Genomic DNA, 18,075 nt, shown 5'->3' on the forward strand with positions numbered 1-18,075 from the left:
TTCCTTCCTTCCTTCCTTCCTTCCTTCCTTCCTTCCTTCCTTCCTTCCTTCCTTCCTTCCTTCCTTCCTTCCTTTCCTTCCTTCTTCCTTCCTTCCTTCCTTCCTTCCTTCCTTCCCTTCCTTCCTCTTCCTTCCCTCCTCCTTCCTTCCCTCCTTCCTTCCTTCCTTCCTTCCTTCCTTCCTTCCTTCCTTCCTTCCTTCCTTCCTTCCTTCCTTCCTTCCTTCCTTCCTTCCTTCCTTCCTTCCTTCCTTCCTTCCTTCCTTCCTTCCTTCCTTCCTTCCTTCCTTCCTTCCTTCCTTCCTTCCTTCCTTCCTCCTTCCTTCCTTCCTTCCTTCCTCCTTCCTTCCCTCCTTCCTTCCTTCCTTCCTTCCTTCCTTCCTTCCTTCCTTCCTCTTCCTTCCTTCCTTCCTTCCTTCCTTCCTTCCTTCCTTCCTTCCTTCCTTCCTTCCTTCCTTCCTTCCCTCCTTCCTTCCTTCCTTCCTTCCTTCCTTCCTTCCTTCCTTCCTTCCTTCCTTCCTTCCTTCCTTCCTTCCTTCCTTCCTTCCTTCCTTCCTTCCTTCCTTCCTTCCTTCCTTCCTTCCTTCCTTCCTTCCTTCCTTCCTTCCTTCCTTCCTTCCTTCCTTCCTTCCTCCTTCCTTCCTCCTTCCTTCCCTCCTTCCTTCCCTCCTTCCTTCCTTCCTTCCTTCCTTCCTTCCTTCCTTCCTTCCTTCCTTCCTTCCTTCCTTCCTTCCTTCCTTCCTTCCTTCCTTCCTTCCTTCCTTCCTTCCTTCCTTCCTTCCTTCCTTCCTTCCTTCCTTCCTTCCTTCCTTCCTTCCTTCCTTCCTTCCTTCCTTCCTTCCTTCCTTCCTTCCTTCCTTCCTTCCTTCCTTCCTTCCTTCCTTCCTTCATTTCACTTTCCTTTGCTGTTTCTTCCCTTCTTCCCTACTTTTCCTCTCTGCCCCCTTCTTTTCTCCACTCATCCTCTCTCCCACACTTCTCCCTCTTTCCCCTTTTCCCGCTCAGTCTCTCATTTGTCCCCATCTCTGTCCCGTGTCCTGTCCCCGTCCCGGGCCGGCCGGGCGGTGCCGGGGAGCGCTGCAGTCCCCGCGGTGTCCCCCGGGGGGCGACACACGCCGCGCGGAGCCCCCGCGGGCAGGTGAGCCCGGAGCGGCCCCGGGAACGGCTCCGGGAACGGCTCCGGGAACAGCCCGAGAACAGTCCCGGGAACAGCCCGAGAACAGTCCCGGGAACGGCCCGAGAACAGTCCCGGGAACGGCCCCGGGAACGGCCCGAGAACAGCCCCGGGAACAGCCCGAGAACAGTCCCGGGAACGGCCCCGGGAACAGTCCCGGGAACGGCCCCGGGAGCGCCCCGAGCGCTGCGAAAGCTCCCCCGACGCGCCCGGTAAAGGCTGCGAGAGGAAAACCGGCGGCTCCCCCGGGGAAGCGGGCGAAGGGAGCCCCGCGGAGGGAATCCCGCTTTTCCAAGCACCTCCCGCTCTCCTCCTCTCCCTGCGCTCCCCTGTTTGGAAACTGCGTATTTTTCATAGTGCCGGTTTTTTTTTTCTTCTTCAAGCCATTCGAATTTTAGGGCTTTTCCGAGCCCGCTGGTTCAGTCTCTGCTCGGTGCCCAGCTGCAGCAGGCAAAGAACTTTTGCTGCTTCCGGGGGTTCTGTAGAAATTAATCTCGGTAAAGTTTTCAGCCGAGGGGAGGTAAGATTCCATCAACGATATTTCTAGGAAGGGACAGCGCTGGGACACCGCAGGGGTGGCTTTGCTCAAGCTCTGCATTTAAAAATTCCTGCATTTTAAAAACTTATATCGTTAAAGAAATCCCATGTTCTTGTGTACGCTAAGACACAGCCCAAGTTGTAAGGAGAAATATGATTTATTTGAAAACCGAACATAAAAGTGTGAAGTCGTTCTCAAATTATTCCAGAAAAAAAAATAAAAGTTTTCTCTTATGACCATACCTTTACATGAAAATTATCAGCTTATCTCGCTGAATTCACTATTTTTTTTCACAAACAAAATATCCCCGGACATTTTCTCGGTGGATGAAACCCTCCCCGAACATTCCAAATTATTTCCATCAAAATGAAATAACAGTTTTGAAGTGCCCGGAGAAACTTCCCAATCCATTTTTCCATCGCAGATCATTTTTAACCATCCCTCCTTGTAGAGGAGCTGCCTCATAATTTATTTTTTTTCCCTCCCCTCAGTTATCGCATAAAATCGTTTCCTTTCTTATTAAGAAGATCTCCGGTAATTAACAGCCTCGCCGGGTTCCCACGGCCGGAGCCGGCTGCGGTCTCGTCCCACCGCCCCGGCTGCGAGCGGGAAAGGGACCCTTGGTCTCAGCAGCCAGCCAAAATCCCAGCCCGACTTTGGGGGAAAAAAATATCTTTGTTTAAAGCCTTACGAAACCACACAAATTGCGAGGAGGGAAAGGCAGAATTACAGTGTAAGAAACCCAAAAAATCACCGCTTAGGAATCAGAGCGGCAGCAGCCAGGCTCGGGGGAGGCGGCGGCAAGGAGCCCGGCCGAAGTGACAGCGAATTCATTTCAACCTTAGCTTGGTCTTTTCGGGCTCGAATCGATTTTGCAGCGCTATTTTTGATTATAAATATATTTTGATTTTTTTTTCCCTGCGGAGCGGGGAAATCGCTGGTTCCTCACCTTGGTTCCTTCACCCTGCAGATCCGCTTTTCTCTTGGGTGGAACAGAACAATTCGCAGCGCTTTCCCCCAACACTTGAGTTTACACTTGGTCACCATGCGTCCCTAATTGTCCCACTCTGATTGCCTCTAATGAACTCATTAGGGAGAAGGCAGAGGGGCGGATTTCACAGGCACAAGAAAATCCGCCTCAACGCCCGGAACGAAAAAAAAAATAGACGCTTAAATGCGCTCTCTGTTTATCGTTGGTTTTGTTGGATTTTTTTTAATAATAATAAAATATCCCCAAACTCCCCAAAGCGGCAGAAGAACCTCTGAACCCGCAGCGACGGCGCCACCGGGGCCGAGGCGCGCCGCGATGTCACCGCCACCGGGCGAGCACCTCGGGACGGACCCGGCGGCCTCTCCCGAGGAATTTCACTTAAATACATTTAAAAAGGCGAACGTAGGAGCTGCCCGGCACAGGGACATTGCGATACCGGCACTACGGGGCAACAAGCGCGGTGTCTCCGCTCCCGCCATCCCCGGCATCAACCTGCCTGCAAAAAGTGCTTCAAAACTTCACCGTTGGCCGCGGCGCTGGCAGCGGGCAGATCCCCCGGCCGGGGCGGCTCGGCTCGGGGCTCTTTTTGGGGCCAAATCGTTAAAACCTCAGGGCGGAGGGGGGCTGTGGGTGCCCGGCGCGGGGCTCGGCGCGGCCCGGGAGCGGAGCGGCGCGGCCCGGGGCGCGCGCGGGGCCGCTCGCCAGCGCCGCCGCGTCCCGCGCTCCCATTGGCTGCGGCCGCGGCACCGCGCGCTCCCATTGGCTGGCGGCGGCGGCGGGGGCGGGGCCAGCGGGGAGTAAAAGCGCGGCGGCGGCGCGGGGCGAGTTTTGAAGCTGCGCAGCGCGGCCGGGAGGGAGCTCGGCGGCTCCCGCACCCCTCCGGGGGCTCCGGAACGCTTCGGGCCGTTGTTGTGACAAGGACTGGGTTTTCCGCAAGGCTGCTTTTTCTTCTTTTTTCTTTTTCAATTTTTTTTTTCCAATTTTTTTTTTTTTTTTAAATTCTTCGTTTTTGTTTTGTTTTCTAAAATTCCCTTTTCCTGCGAGAACAGGCCCCCCCAGCCCAGCTCCCCGCAGCAGTGCCCGCCGCCGCCGCGGGCCGTAGGCGTGTGTACAAGAATCACAGTCATACAGAGGGAGGGAGAGGCCGCCAGAGACCACCCTGCCCCCGGCGACCCGGAGGATGCCGCTGCGGTGCCGCTGCTAGAGGACACGCTGGGATTGAGCTCGGCTCCGAGACTCTCTCTCTCTCTCTCCCGCTCTCTCCCTCTCTCCCTTCTCCGCAGAGGGGTCCCGGACGGGGGTGAGGCCCTTCCACCCTCCTCCTCTTCCTCCTCGCCTGCCCGGCCGCGGGAAGCCCCTCTCCATGATGCAGGCTCGCTACTCCGTCTCGGACCCCAACGCTTTGGGAGTGGTGCCGTATTTAAGCGAGCAGAATTACTACCGGGCGGCCGGGACGTACGGCGGCATGGGCAACCCCATGAGCGTCTACTCGGGCCACGCCGAGCAGTACGCGGCGGGCATGGGGCGCTCCTACGGCCCCTACCACCCGCACCAACCCACCGCCCCCAAGGACCTGGTGAAGCCACCTTACAGCTACATCGCCCTCATCACCATGGCCATCCAGAACGCCCCCGACAAGAAGATCACGCTCAATGGGATTTACCAGTTCATCATGGACCGCTTCCCTTTCTACCGAGAGAACAAGCAGGGCTGGCAGAACAGCATCCGCCACAACCTCTCCCTCAACGAGTGCTTCGTCAAGGTGCCCCGCGACGACAAGAAGCCGGGCAAGGGCAGCTACTGGACCCTGGACCCCGACTCCTACAACATGTTCGAGAACGGCAGCTTCCTGCGCCGCCGGAGACGCTTCAAGAAGAAGGATGTCTCCAAGGAGAAAGAGGAGGCCCGGGAACGGCTGCTGAAGGAGCAGCCCAAGCCCCCCGGGCTGCCCGGCGCCGACCTCCCTAAGGAAGCCTCCTCCTCCTCTTCCTCTTCCTCCGCCTCGGCGCCGGCCTCCGAGAAGAAGGTGGTGATCAAGAGCGAGACGGCGTCTCCCGAGCTGCCCGTGATCACCAAGGTGGAGACGCTGAGCCCGGCCAGCGGCGGGGCCCTGCGGGACAGCCCCCGCAGCGCCGCCTCGCCCCCCGCCGCCGCCTCGCCGGAGGCATCGCTGCCCGAGCATCACCCGGCCGGCAACGGGCTGCCGGGCTTCAGCGTGGAGAGCATCATGACCCTGCGGACTTCCCCCGCGGGGGACCTGAGCCCGGTGAGTGCCGCCTCGGGCAGGACGGGCGGCGGGCTGGCGCTGGGCTACCCCGCGGGGCAGCCGTCGGGCTACAGCGCGGCGTGCAGCCAGGCGCTGGACACTAGTGGGAGCTACCACTGCAGCATGCGGGCCATGAGCCTCTACAGCGGCGACAGGCCGGGCCACATGTGCGCTCCGCTGGAGGACGGGCTGGCCGAGCATCCCACCGGCGCCCCGTCGCCCCTCGGCACGCTGAGCCTGCCCGCGGGGCAGGACGGAGCGCTGGGCACCGGGCATCCCCACGGAGGCGGCGGAGGCGGAGGGGCGGCGGGGGGCCAGCCGCCGGCCTCCTGGTACCTCAACCACGGCGCTGAGCTGAGCCACCTGCCCGGGCACACTTTTGGCTCTCAGCAGCAGACTTTTCCCAACGTGCGGGAAATGTTCACGTCGCACCGGCTGGGGATGGAGAGCGCGGCGCTGAGCGAGCACCAGGTGAGCAGCAACTCCGCCTGTCAGATCCCCTACAGATCCGCGCCCTCCCTATATCGCCACGCCGCCCCCTACTCCTACGACTGCACTAAGTACTGAGTAGCCGCCACCCCCCGCCTAGGCCCATCCGAAACAAACAAACAAAAAGCTTAAAAAAATATTATTAATAATAATTATGAAAAAATGATCGGGAGAAATAAACCCACACCAAACGCAGAAAAAAAAGATGACAGCGTCCCCATGAACCTTGTGGCCACCACAGTTTTAAGATCCCAAAAGCCCCGTTTTGGGCCTCCTTAAATCCGGACAAGTATGTTTTACTTGAAAAAGGGGGATCTCTCATTTGAAAAAGGAAAAAAAAAAAAAAAAGAAAAAAAAGAAGGAAAAGGTTAAAAAAATTATATATATATATGTCTATCTAAAAGTGGCAAATTTTATATGCTAAAGTATAGGGGGTCTCAGAAAAATAAGTTATGGACCAATATCACAACGACCATTTATACGTTTTAAAAGGAAAAAAAAAAAGTTTATAAATATATATATAAATATATGTCCTGGGTATTTTTGAAGTTCTCTGTTGTGCTGTAAAAAATGTGTGGATTTCTAATCAGGCTGATTTTCAGAGCCATTAATATAATATTTAAAGTTGAGTTCACTGGATTATTTTTGTCTCGCCCAACGGTTCCTAACTTCCAAATTAATGACAAGTGATTTCTTCTTCTGTGTACAATTATGCAATAGATTTTCTTTCCTTTTAGAGCTGTTCTTTTCGCAAGATGAGGAAATAATTTATTTTTTGCTGGTGGATTTTTTTTTTAATGGAAAAAAATAGACAAAGTATCTGATACTTTTTTATTATTATTTACGACGTGTGATGTTTTGTATCATAGATTTCACCTTTACCATTCCTAAGGACTATTTGCTTTAACCTGCTTCGAAGTTCGTTTGTCTTATGTGGTCCTAATTGTTGTACTTACCTTAAAATAAATCCATGCTGGTTTTTTCTGCTCCAAGTCTGGCGCTTCTCTGTGTATAAACTGGGGGTTTCGTGCAGGTTTTTTTCTTTCTCCCTTCACCTTTCCTTCACGCAGAAAACGCGGCGCTGGTTGTTTTTAAAACAAAGTCGTTTTCCTGAAGGTTTCTGAGGATTCTTTCTTGGAGAAAAGGTTGAATTCACGTGAAGAGCCGGAATTGTTCAGCTGGGGAGGGGGGGAAGGAAAAGCACCTCGGGGGCAGCCGGGGCTGAGCCCCCTCAATCCCGAATCCCTGCCGCCTTGAAATTTAGGGAGTTTTCCGCGGCCTCCGATGGGGAAAACAGGGAAAACAGAGGCACAGGGAGGGGAATTTCTGCTCCTCTCGCCCCGTCCTTGCGAGCGCGGCCCTTGCGCGGGGCTCGGCGTCTCTGCGCCCGGAGCCGCCTCTTTCCAGGACAGAAAACAACCCCCCCTAAAAATCCGTTTTATTTATTTATTTGCTTTTCTTGAAAGGAATCCCGAGTGCCCGGGAGTGAGAGCGATCACTTAAACCCGGATTCGCTGTGGCGTCTTAAAAAACAAGGTGGAAAGTTCACTCGCGAATCCTTTCACAGTTTTGAAGTGCTCTCTTGTTTGAAGGATTGGCTGATTTTAAACTTCCCTTTATCTATTTGAGCTCCTGTTCGCAAGGCCGGGCACTGCCAGATATTCTTGTTTTTCCCAAATGATCCTTTAACCTGTCCGAGGAGCTTTAATCCAGGGCAAAACACAGGATTTAGCAATCCTGAAAGCCTGGGAATGCCGGCAAAGCCTGAAGCAGAGTTTAGGAGGTTTTTGAAACTTTTCAAACCCAGCTCACTGGAGCCAGGCTCCTTTCCCAGCTTGTAAAATCACATCCATCCAGCATTTCCAGGGAATAACTCCCAACCGTGCCCCCACCCCAGCTCCCGCAGCCCTCCAGTGCCCCCCGTAGCCCTTTTTTTGGGGTTATACCCACGTCAGGCTGTTCAAATCGATGATCTAAATTGGTTTTGACCGCTTAAATTTCGCCTGCGCTTGAAAGTTGGCAAAAAGCACCGAAACTCTCGATGTAAATGAGAAAAAAACGTCTGAGCCTCACTTGATCTGTGTTTTAAGGAACGTTCTTGTAAAAAAAAGCTCCTGCAGTTTTTCCTGGCTCTCAGAGGGTGGTTTTTATTTAATTTTATATTTTCTTCTTTTTTATTTTTTTAATGAAATAAAATCCGAAGCGCTATCTTAATAAGAGAAAATAAATAGTGTAAAGGATAAAAAAAAAAAAAAAAGGGTGAAAGGGAAATAAAGAGAGTAAAATGGTGAGAAGAAAATAAATAGGGGGGAAAAAACCTAATGGGGAAAGAATTCTCCCCTGGTCCAGACCCTCTTCCCGTGGGACTTTTTCCTGCGTGGATCCCGGGGACGCTGGCGGGGAGATGACTGAAGTCAGGTGCCTGCTGTGGGTTTTCCCACACTCGTCGAGAAATCCCGGGATCGCCGCTGCTCCCACATCTTCCAACCCGGGCGCTGGGCACCCTTTTCCTCAGGCAGGGATGGGATGCCCAGGGGATGCGGTGCCGGCATTCGGGACACCGCCAGGGCACTGCAGCCTCCTCCCGGCTGCTGCTGGACACTTCCTGGGGATCCCCCTTCCCCTCAAAGCTCCTTTTTGGTGTTTCTTTCCGCACCTCGCCCCTGTAGGACGCTCCCGCACGGGATCTGCGCCGCTCCAGTCCCCTCTTCCCTCTTTCCCGTCCCACTGGAGAGCTCCTGCCGGGGCTGCGAACATCGTCCCTTTGCTGCGCCCCGTCCTGCCCCTGTCCCTCGTCCCCAGTCACCTCCAGCACCCCGCGGGGAGCCCTTTGGGGTGGGCCGCTGTCCCGGGGGAGGCGAAAGCCCCGTGCGGGACGCGGGGATCCTTTTGGGACTCTGTTTGAAAGCTGAGATCGGCAGCTCGATAGCGCGATCGGAGTCTGTCGCGACAGGTGACTCCAGCCCTGCCGGAGCAGAGGGGAGGGAAGGAAGAAGTGAAGGAAAGAGGAAGGCCCAGGGTAACTTTTGAAGGCGGCAGTGAGCAGATTTAGCTCTGCAGCCCCTCGAAGGATAAACCCCCCCATAGCCCCTCTCCCCGCAGGTCAAGGGGGCCAGGCTTCACCCCGGGGACTGGCTGATGCTGCTGCGTGGCCGGTGGCCCCAGGCTGGGACTCAGGGTGGCTCCGGGTAAAGGATGAGGACGGTGGATGGATTTCATACAAATATATATATATATATATATATACATATATATATATATATATATTATTGTATTGCCATTCACCGCCGGGTTTCCAAACCTGTCCAAAACCCCAGACAATTTCGGTTTTGGGGAGAAGAGCCAGCGGTTTTCCACCTCGTCCCCGCCGGGAAGGTCCTTCCAGTCAAGGAAGCGTTTCCCTGGTGTTCCAGGCCCCGGGTGAAACGTATTCCCTTCAGGAATTCCCCCGGGCCTCCGCACAGTCCAGCAGGAGCTGTCTCGTTCCTCCCAATTAATCCCACCTTCCCTAGAGTTCATGGGAAGGCACTGGCCAAGAGGTTTTTGGGAAAAGCCACGAGCTCTTCTGTCATTTTGGAAGGGACTTTGCAGAAAATCCATACTCGGCACTGGAAGGCCGGGAGAGAAGGAAATACATCCCTGATCCCGGGGCAATTCCGGGCGACCTCGCATCTCTACAGCACCGGGCTCGGCCAGGGGGCAAGGGGCGAGCAGCTCCCGCCAGGAGCTCATTCCTAAGGGAGCCCAGGCCGGGATGCAGCGGGGAGCACTGATTTACACCCCTGCTCCCCCCCATCCCGGGATGCAGCAGGAGCGGGGAGTTCTGATTCGCACCCCTTCTCCCCTCCAAGACTGGGATGCAGCCGGAGTGCGGAGCACTGATTTTTGCCCTGTTCCCTCATCCCGGGGTGCAGCAGGAATGGGGAGCTCTGATTTACATCCTGCTCCCTCCAAGACTGGGATGCAGCAGGAGTGGGGAGCTCTGATTCACATTCCCGATCTCTCCCATCCCGGGATGCAGCAGGAAAGGGGAGCTCTGATTCACACCCCATCTTCCCTCCAAGACTGGGATGCAGCAGGAGTGGGAAGCACTGATTCACACCTCTGCTCCCCCCATCCGGGCTGCAGTAGGAACGGGGAGCACTCATTTGCGCCCTGCTCCCCCCCGGGGGCTCCGGGAGGGACCTCTCCTCGCTGCTGCTTTAAAAGGGGCTCGTCAGCTGCAGAGGAGGGGAAACCCATCCAGGAGCGCCTCCATCGCCGGCTCCGCGTTGTTTGTTTTTCTTTTTTCCGTTCAGGGAGAGAGCGACGGTACCGACAGCATCAACGAGAACCCCGCTCTGTCGCTTCCCCGGCCCCCCCGCAGCCGGCGGAGCCTCTCGGAGGGCCGATCCCGTGCGGATAACGCAGCGAGCTCCAGCGATGCCGCCGGCAGGAAAGGGATAACAGGGATAACAGGGATAACAGGCAGCACATGAGCTGGGAAGAAGGAACGGAGAGAAAAGCCGCATCCCCGCCTCCAAGGATTTCCCACCGCCAAGAGGGGAAAACAAGGGAGGAAGCAAGAATTTTACTGGGGGAGGGAGCTCAGGGAGCGCGCGGGAGCCCGTGCGACTGTCCTGCCGTACACGCGAGTATTTATTATTTTACTAATCCGTGCCTGGAGTGTCTCAAGGAGCGGGGCACTCCCCGAGGTGGGAAGAGGAGGGGGGCTGCTCTGAGGATGCGCCGGGCGGGTCAGAGCAGCCACGCTCTGCTCCATCCCTCCCCGGCGAGGATGCTCCAGGGGCGGGGAGGCTGCCCGGGGAGCGCTGGTCCCCGGTGTCGAGAGGCGGGGAGCCCCCAAATCCCTCCTTTTACACATCTCTTTTTGTTTATTTGGGGATTTATTGCGCTTTTGGCAGGGCGGCTGGGTGCTGCAGCTCCCGGGGGCCGGCGGGGGTGCGCAGGGCGGGGGAGGGATGCGGAATTACCGGCGAGGGCGGTGTTAGAGGGGGGAATTCCCCTCCCACGCGTGGACCCGGCCAGTGAGAGGGGAGACCCCCACACCCCCGCCCGAGAAGCCGCCTCCCTGCGCACCCCGGCTGCGTTTCCCAGGCTCTCCTGGCTGTTTGCAGCTTTCAGGCCGCATCTGCAGCTCCGCAGCATCGCTCTGGGTTTTACCCTGGGGATGAAACTCCTTCTCTCAGCGGGGGAGCGGCAGTGGGCGAGAAATCCCGCGGGTGAAGGGGAACTTTCAGGGAAATTCGGGCGTGGGGAGGCGAAGGCATCGCCAGGGCCGGGTGCTGCTGGGGGACACCCCGGAGCTCGGCTTTTACCTCTTCCCCCGCCAGGTAAAAATCCCAGCAGGCTCGTGGGAGCTGCGCTGTTGGGATATCTCTCTTTCAAGGAGAAAGGATCCCCCTCAGGCCTCTTCTTCCCTGCCCCGGAGAAAAGATGCTTCACGGAACAGAGGCTCCCGAAGGTCTCAGCCTGCGGGGGGACTGGGGATACAGGCGACACCTCCAACTGCATCGGAATCCCTCGGGGCCTCGGATTAAAGCTGTTACGTCAGTGAATTAAAAAAAAAAAAATCCAACAACAGAAAACACAGCCCCAAACCTGGACGTTTATACAGAAAAAGAGCATCACAAATTCCTAATGTAAGCACCGGCCAGCTGTGTGCACTTGTAAAGTTGTTATAATCCCCCTCCTTGTTATAAACAGGAAAGTACATAATATAAAGCAACAGGCCCGCATTCACAAATACTGACCCTCCTCCCCGCGCCTGCCAAATTCCCCTTTTTCTGCAGTCTCCCCCGGCGCAGCTCTGCCTGCTCGGGGGTCTCTTTTCGCTGGTCCCTGGGGGTCTCCTTGGGGTGGAAAACCGGGTCCCTGCAGCGGGAGGTGCAAAGGACCCCTCCACCTCTGAGCCCCCCTTCCCTTTTCCTTCCTCCCGATCGCAGCTCTGCCTCCTCCTCTCATCCACTCCTTTCTCTCCTTTCTTGATTTTTTTTTTTTGATTTTCGTGTTGTTTAATGTCCCAGTTTTGCTGCGGGGATCCCTGGGCGCTGCTCCCCAGCTCCAGCAGTGTACATCCTGCTCTGCTGTGTGTGCTTACAGCGTCAAAGGGTGGACGTGATATTTCAAACATCAGATCAGTGCGTTTATATATTGGGTGCCCGGAAATTTTTCCAAATAAACACAGCTTGATTCGACTTGGGTGGGCAGACTTATCAACAGACTAATTCTATAAACAAATGAAGGAATAACCCGGAGACCATTGGCTGGTACCAGCGAGACACGTGGAGAGTGCTCGGAGTTTTGTAGCAATGAAATTTTAATTAATGTGGGTGGGCTGAGAACACAAACGACTGTTTATCAGAGACAATTTATTTTCCAGCGCTAAGTCAACATATAATAGCAAACTTACAACAATTATTTAACTTTTTTTTTTCCTCCTTTTTTTTTTTTTTTTTTTTTTTTTCTTAAGAGCTATGAAGCAGGGACAGAGGCAGAGCGAGCTCCTTCAGGCAGGGCTGGGAGCTGAGCTCGCACAAACAGCTCCCCGGTGGACTCGTCCCACGTTCTTGCACTGCCCCGTCCCTTCGCTCGGCTCCGAGGGGGAAGACGCGGAGCTGGGAGCCCGCCGGCGATGAGCCACATCTACGGCAGCCACCTCTCCCCCCTGGGCAGCCCGTCCATGGTTTACCTGCCGGCCGCGCTCGGCTTCGCCCCCGGGGGGGCGATGTCCCGGCAGGACCCCCCGCAGAAACCCCCCTACAGCTACATCGCCCTCATCGCCATGGCCATCAAAGAGGCTCCGGAGCAGAAGGTGACCCTCAGCGGCATCTACCAGTTCATCATGGACCGCTTCCCCTTCTACCACGACAACAAGCAGGGCTGGCAGAACAGCATCCGCCACAACCTCTCCCTCAACGACTGCTTCGTCAAGGTGCCCCGCGAGAAGGGGCGGCCCGGCAAGGGCAGCTACTGGACCCTGGACCCGCGGTGCCTGGACATGTTCGAGAACGGCAACTACCGCCGCAGGAAGAGGAAGCCCAAAGCCGCGGCCCCGCCGGACGCCAAGGGTGGCGAGCAGCCGGGGCCGCCCGCTCGCCCCGTCGAGCCCAAGCGGGCCAAGGGCAGCGCGGCGGCAGCGGCGGCCCCGGGGGACGCGGGGGTCCCGCGGCCGGGCGGGGGGACAGCGGCTTCCCCCGGGGGGCCGCCCCCGCTCCCCGCCGCCGCCGCCGCCCCGCCGCACAAGAGCGGCCCGCGGGGCCGCAGCTTCAGCATCGAGAGCATCCTGGCGCAGGGGCTGCGGCCGCCGCCCCCCGGGGCAGCCCCCAAGGCGGCCCGGGAGAGCCCCGCCGGCTGCCTCGGCGGCTCTCTGGTGGCCAGCGGCGGCTTCGGGCCGGCCCTCAACGCCTCTCTCATGCTCGACTCCCAGGTGCACGGGAGGCTTTACCACATCGGCATCCCCTTCCTCTCCTGCTTCCCTCTGCACTTCTCCGAGGCGGTGTTTAATTTCCAGTAGTAGCCCCACAATTAACGCCCCGCGGCCCCGAGCGCTGCTCCGGGGGGCGCGATGGGAGGGAGAGATCGGACTCAGACCTCACCACGCGGGTAAAGACCTAAAAAAAAAAAAAACCCCAAAGCGATGTTTTAAAGGTGACTCAGGATTTCAGGGCATTTTCAAGGCGCGTCTTGCTGCGGACTCTCTTTAGCGGTTGCCTCCCACCCCCTGCCAGAGCGACTTTTGAAGGTAAAGCGGCTTTGTTTTCCCGTGGGCGGTGGAGGTCGAGGCAGGCACGGGGGGAATGCCCACGCTGGCCCCCAAGCCCCGTGGGGTTTGCTCTGCACCTTTAGTCTTTGCATCCCTCAGGTTCCTCAGACCAGGTTTCTCTGGAGCCCTTCAGGTCTCTGTTTTCTTCTTTTATTTTCCATTTGAAAACCAAGCCCCATCCCGGGGGGAGGAGGCTGAGATTTGTTTTGCCATGAATACCCACAGGTATTAATAATGCCCAGAATTTTGCCATGAATACCCACAGGCACATAATAATTCCTGCTATTCCCCACTGGCCTGGTCCTCCCGGTGGGGAAAGGCAGGTAACTGGAGCTGAACTAATGGCAGATCAAGCAACCCAGGCTCATCCTGCACATTCCTGCTTGCTTTGATCCAGCACGGTGTGGAACTGGTTTCCTGCCCAGCACTGGTGCTTTGGAGTATCCGCACAGAGTTTCTCCTCATGGATGTGGCCAAAGAGAGGGGGATGGATGAGCAAACATGGAGATTTGTCTGCTTTCCATATCTTGCTAGGATCAGTTGCTTCTGACCAAAAAAGACTGAGGCAGGGTTGTGGAGGCTGGGACAAATACCAGGGAAAAAAAAAAAAAAGAGACATCAGCTATGTTTCTAAAGTTTTCTTTTTTCATGAAGAAGGAAGAATCCTGACACATTGCAAGAAATCAGGAATATTTTGTATTTTTGTTTGCCATAAATAGAGGCTTTTTGTATATTAGTGGATAAATGCCCCTTTGGAAAATAAATTTATATTCCCAATTTTCATTATGAAACCAAACCTATATCCAATAAAGGTATTTTTGTTCAGGAGTGTGGCTGGTGTGATGTAAAACACTCCTTGGCTTGTGCTGGAGGATGAAGGAATGGGGCCTACTGCTGGAGGCAGCAAATATCCTGGTGCTGGACCACAAAAAGATGGGAGAGGCTACAAATGGGCTGCTGGGAAATTACCTGTTCCTTGAAACTGATGAAATCTTTCCCAAAATGATTGTTCCTCCTTCTCCATCCAACCCCATCTCAAAAACAAAGCCTGCTCTTAAATGAGCACCTGGATATTGGAAATGTGGGGTTTTCAGGTGAGTTTTGATTCAGTTTTTGCAGAGGAAGGCCGACATCAATTCCTTGACATTTGAACCAGGGTTGCTCATTGCAGCCCAAGGCAAAGAGCTCTCACGTGGAGAAGGACAGAAAGCCTCCAAAAGGTGGGAACTGATATTCAGCTTCCCAAAAAAATGATGCTCGTAGGCAGATCCCTGGATAGGCCGAGCTGCAGCTTCTCAATGTGAAAAAAGAGAATTAAAAAAGACCTTTTATTTTTTAAAAATAGATTTGCGAAATAGACTTGGTTTTAATAAAATCCTTTATATTCTTCCTATTTCTGACAGCTCCTGCTTGAATATCTATTGAGTGCATTGTTCAAAGCTATGGCACTGAATTAGAAAATGAAGGAACGTTTGTAAAAGGTTGTGAAGGTGTCACCGCTCAGTCCCCACCATAACTCCAGGGCTGGCTGAGTGCTGAGAGGGTTAAAGCTCCCTGTGTGCCACCCCTGGCCCTGCAGTGCCACTCCTGGGTGGCATTAGGGACAGGTACCACTTACAGAAGTGGCCACCTGGCCAGGAGGTTTCAGTTCCGGGCTGGGCACTGACATCACCGGCCTGTTTGGGGTCTGGGAGGTGCCATCACCCACAGGAAGCTGCAGGGGTAGGAACGTGAGCCCAGCAGAGACCTCAAATCCTTTCTCCACCCCCTGTGTGGTGATTTGGCCTCGGGGGTGAGGTGGGAGGTTGATGCTGCCTCCCAGGACTTGCCTGAAGGATCGGCATGGAGGCCCAGAGCCTGTTCCCACAGGGATCCTGCATCCATGGTCTCCCCACGGCCTGGCCCATGGAAGGGTTTTACCTCCCAAAATTGGGTATTTATGCTCTCAGTCACCACTTCTAACCCGTGTCTTCAGCTCCTTTGCTTCCCTTTCTCCTAACTTGGTCCCCCAGCTGTGACCCCCAGTTTTGTCACCTCTCTGCTCCTATTCCAGCCCTCAAAGTACCTTTAGGACGTGAAAACAGGGCTTTTATTCCTATCCCACTCACACACGTGTAGCCTCTCCCCCTCCAAGCCCTTTCTGCACAAGAGCAGTTTTTTAGTGGTCAAAACCAGTGAGTCTCAGTTTAATACACGATGCATATTTTTATCACAGACACATTTTTTTGGAAACCCAGCTTTTTCTGTGCAATGGGAATTCGTTTCTTTGTGAAGCTTTGCTTTGACATTTGATCTTATTTCTGTTTTGGTGGAGTGGAGTGGGACCGAGTACAGCTGCAGCGTTTAAAAGCCACATTGAGCTTGATGTTGGTTTTGCTTGAGAGTGAAATTAGTAAACTTAACATGCTCTGCACAAAAGTGACACTAACTCCAGTGAACTCAGAACCCAGTGAACAGCTCTGAGGGGCAATTTGGAATTAATTGGGATCAGGCCAGTGCTGTAACTGGGGATGAATAGCAAGAGAAAGGGTCCTACTGCCAGCAGGCTGGATGAGTAACCACACACGGCTTTTGCACGTCATCTGTTTATAGAGAGGGGAGAAGCCGTGGTACAATAAAAACATACAGTGAAAACATAAAATAAAAACATAAAATAAAAGCACGCAATAAAAACAGCAGCAGAGCAACGAGTGTGCAGTCAGTACACTGATTCCTGCCCTTTGGATGGGGCTGAGCATCCTTTAATCCTGTCCACATCCATGTGGATTTTGGTGCTGCGCAGTCAACGTGCCACGGAAATATCAAGGACCCGACAAGCTGCAAGGAATGGGTGCCAATGGTTTCACACCTGCTTCACAAGCCAAAAAAGCAGCTGCCAAGCACAGAACTGCCACCCAGCATTTCACTCATCCCTGGAATCTTCCCTCTCCTGGCTTTCCCAGCCTCTCAGGGCTGGCTATAAACACCAGTCTGGAATACTGGGGAGAAGTGGAGAAAAGAGCCTGGGATGCAGAATAAACAGCACACTGCTTGTGTGGGCGATGGAGATGCCTTCCCCTTCCTCTGCAGAGGAATGACCTCTCCCAACACAGCAAGGTTTCCCGTCTCCAGGCTCTGCAGCCAGCTTTAACTCCTAGGAGCAGGGGAGATCACAGAGTGGAAGAGGCTCACAGAGGACTTGTTTGGTTCCCAGAGCAGCTTTGCTCCAAACACGAGTTTCCTATGAGGGGAACTGAAAACCGGGCATATTAAAATAATTCCGGAGTTTAATTTCTCATAAATGGGGCTTCCAGTCTTTAAACAGGCTCAGTGTGTGTTCTCCTAAAGTTGGTCCCATAGCAGGTATAAAATAGAATCAGGTATTTATGCATGAGCAGAAGACACTTTCAGGATTTGTCACTCAAGGTGTGTGGCTGTCCATGCCTGGTTCTAAGGTGACATCAATCTGAGGGACTTGGGAGCCTCTTCTCCTTCCCTCCCACCCCATTTTAAAAGTTAATTCTCTTTCCATTTTTTACCACAGAAGACACATAAAGGAGGGAGCATCCCTTTCCACACCCAAACTCACTGGCTTCCTGCTGACTGCTCCTAAGCCTGGTGTGAGGAGCAGCCAATTCCTGAAGCAAAAAAGGGAAGAAGGATCTGCTTCCTCACTTGATTCATAGCCCCGCACACCCAGAGACGAGATCTCCCAGGAGACAGCGTTCAGGATATTAAACAGATCACATATTTGATTTGAAATGAAAGACCAAGAAGACAAGATCACAGAATGAGAGGAGTTACAGATGGAAAAGGTCTATGGGGTTATGCAATCCATCAGTCTGGACGTTGCATAATTGCTCCCCACAGTATATTTTTAGTGCTTTATCCAGACAAATCATTAAGTGCTTTAAAATGGGCCAGATTCCTCAAACTCAGTGCGTGCTAAGTCACAGCTGATTTCACTGAGCCTCGCAGCTCCAGCACCTAACAAGACACCAAAAGGAAGTTTTGTGTGGTCAGAGAGAAGAGAATGGGCCCTTCCAAAAGTAATCCAGGCCTGATTCACTATCCCTCACAGGAATCTTTCCTATGACTGAATTAGACCTCTAAAATCTCATTTTCAGATTATAGCGAATAATACATTATTACTTATTCAGATGTTCGCTTAGGCCAAAGTAAAACATTGCTCATGTTCATGCGAACACAATTTGTTTTAAGCCAGCTTCAAAGCCGGCTCAGCAAAGCGTAAAGAATGTTTATTTAAAATATAGTTGCTAAATTTAGCATGAGCTCAGTTAGCCTAAATCTTCGCGACATTTTTAGAGAGCACATTGCGAATCAGGAATGCATGGAGAAATAAATAAACTTTCCCACATTTTTGGAAATCGAGGAAGAATTTGCGAGCTCTTTCTCGCACGGGCGATTTCCGTGGATTGGAAAGCGCCGTGGAGGACGCAAATTTCCCACTGAACAGACAGTTGGAAACACACAACGCTGATCATTTTCACTGCAGTTTCACTTCAAATAGTGCTCCCTCAAGGAGGAAACAAAAGCTGTCAGCCTTTTTTATAGAAATTACTCAGAGCCACCAACATGTTTCAATATTTACTCAAGCTCTTTGCGAAGCACCGAGAAGCAAATGGAGCTGGGCTTGGCCACGAGCCACATGCAGAGGAAATCTCAGGTCTGGATTAGGTCTTGTGACCTTTCCCAGTAATTCTGATACTGGATTTTACACCCACCTCTTGCACATTGGTTCTTGACATCCCCCAGCTGGATCATGGGCTGGGTAAAATGCCAGTCTGACTCTGGGCTGGACATTTAGACAGAAAATTTTTATGATTTTCCTTTTCACCTTCCTAAGCTTACATA

The 18,075-nt window shown here is 53.8% G+C and overlaps 2 protein-coding genes across 3 annotated transcripts; both read left to right on the top strand.

Annotated features, from left to right (window-relative positions):
* Nucleotides 1–3,720: 3,720 nt before the first annotated feature.
* On the top strand, nucleotides 3,721–6,448 carry FOXC2 (forkhead box C2). The gene has a single exon (XM_039558620.1). The coding sequence runs from the start codon at nucleotides 4,065–4,067 to the stop codon at nucleotides 5,532–5,534; it is 1,470 nt and encodes a 489-aa protein (XP_039414554.1). The 5' UTR covers nucleotides 3,721–4,064; the 3' UTR covers nucleotides 5,535–6,448.
* A 2,976-nt stretch (nucleotides 6,449–9,424) lies between these two features.
* Nucleotides 9,425–14,046, top strand: FOXL1 (forkhead box L1). 2 transcript variants are annotated; one of them, XR_005602926.1, is made up of 2 exons: nucleotides 9,425–11,098; nucleotides 11,929–12,087. XR_005602926.1 is itself a non-coding variant. In XM_039558621.1 (2 exons), exon 2 carries the CDS (start codon nucleotides 12,091–12,093, stop codon nucleotides 12,970–12,972), a length of 882 nt encoding a protein of 293 aa, XP_039414555.1. In that variant the 5' UTR covers nucleotides 10,399–11,098; nucleotides 11,929–12,090; the 3' UTR covers nucleotides 12,973–14,046. The 2 variants fall into 2 exon arrangements, 1 of the variants encoding a protein (XP_039414555.1); XM_039558621.1 differs by having other exon boundaries at nucleotides 10,399–11,098; nucleotides 11,929–14,046.
* The last annotated feature ends 4,029 nt before the right edge of the window (nucleotides 14,047–18,075 follow it).

The sequence above is a fragment of the Corvus cornix genome, chromosome 11, assembly GCF_000738735.6.
Source record: "Corvus cornix cornix isolate S_Up_H32 chromosome 11, ASM73873v5, whole genome shotgun sequence".
Classification (NCBI taxonomy): Eukaryota; Metazoa; Chordata; class Aves; order Passeriformes; family Corvidae; genus Corvus; species Corvus cornix.

Coding starts and splice junctions, on each gene's coding strand:
- FOXC2 (XM_039558620.1), top strand. CDS start 4,065: ATGATGCAGGCTCGCTACTCCGTCTCGGACCCCAACGCTTTGGGAGTG.
- FOXL1 (XM_039558621.1), top strand. CDS start 12,091: ATGAGCCACATCTACGGCAGCCACCTCTCCCCCCTGGGCAGCCCGTCC.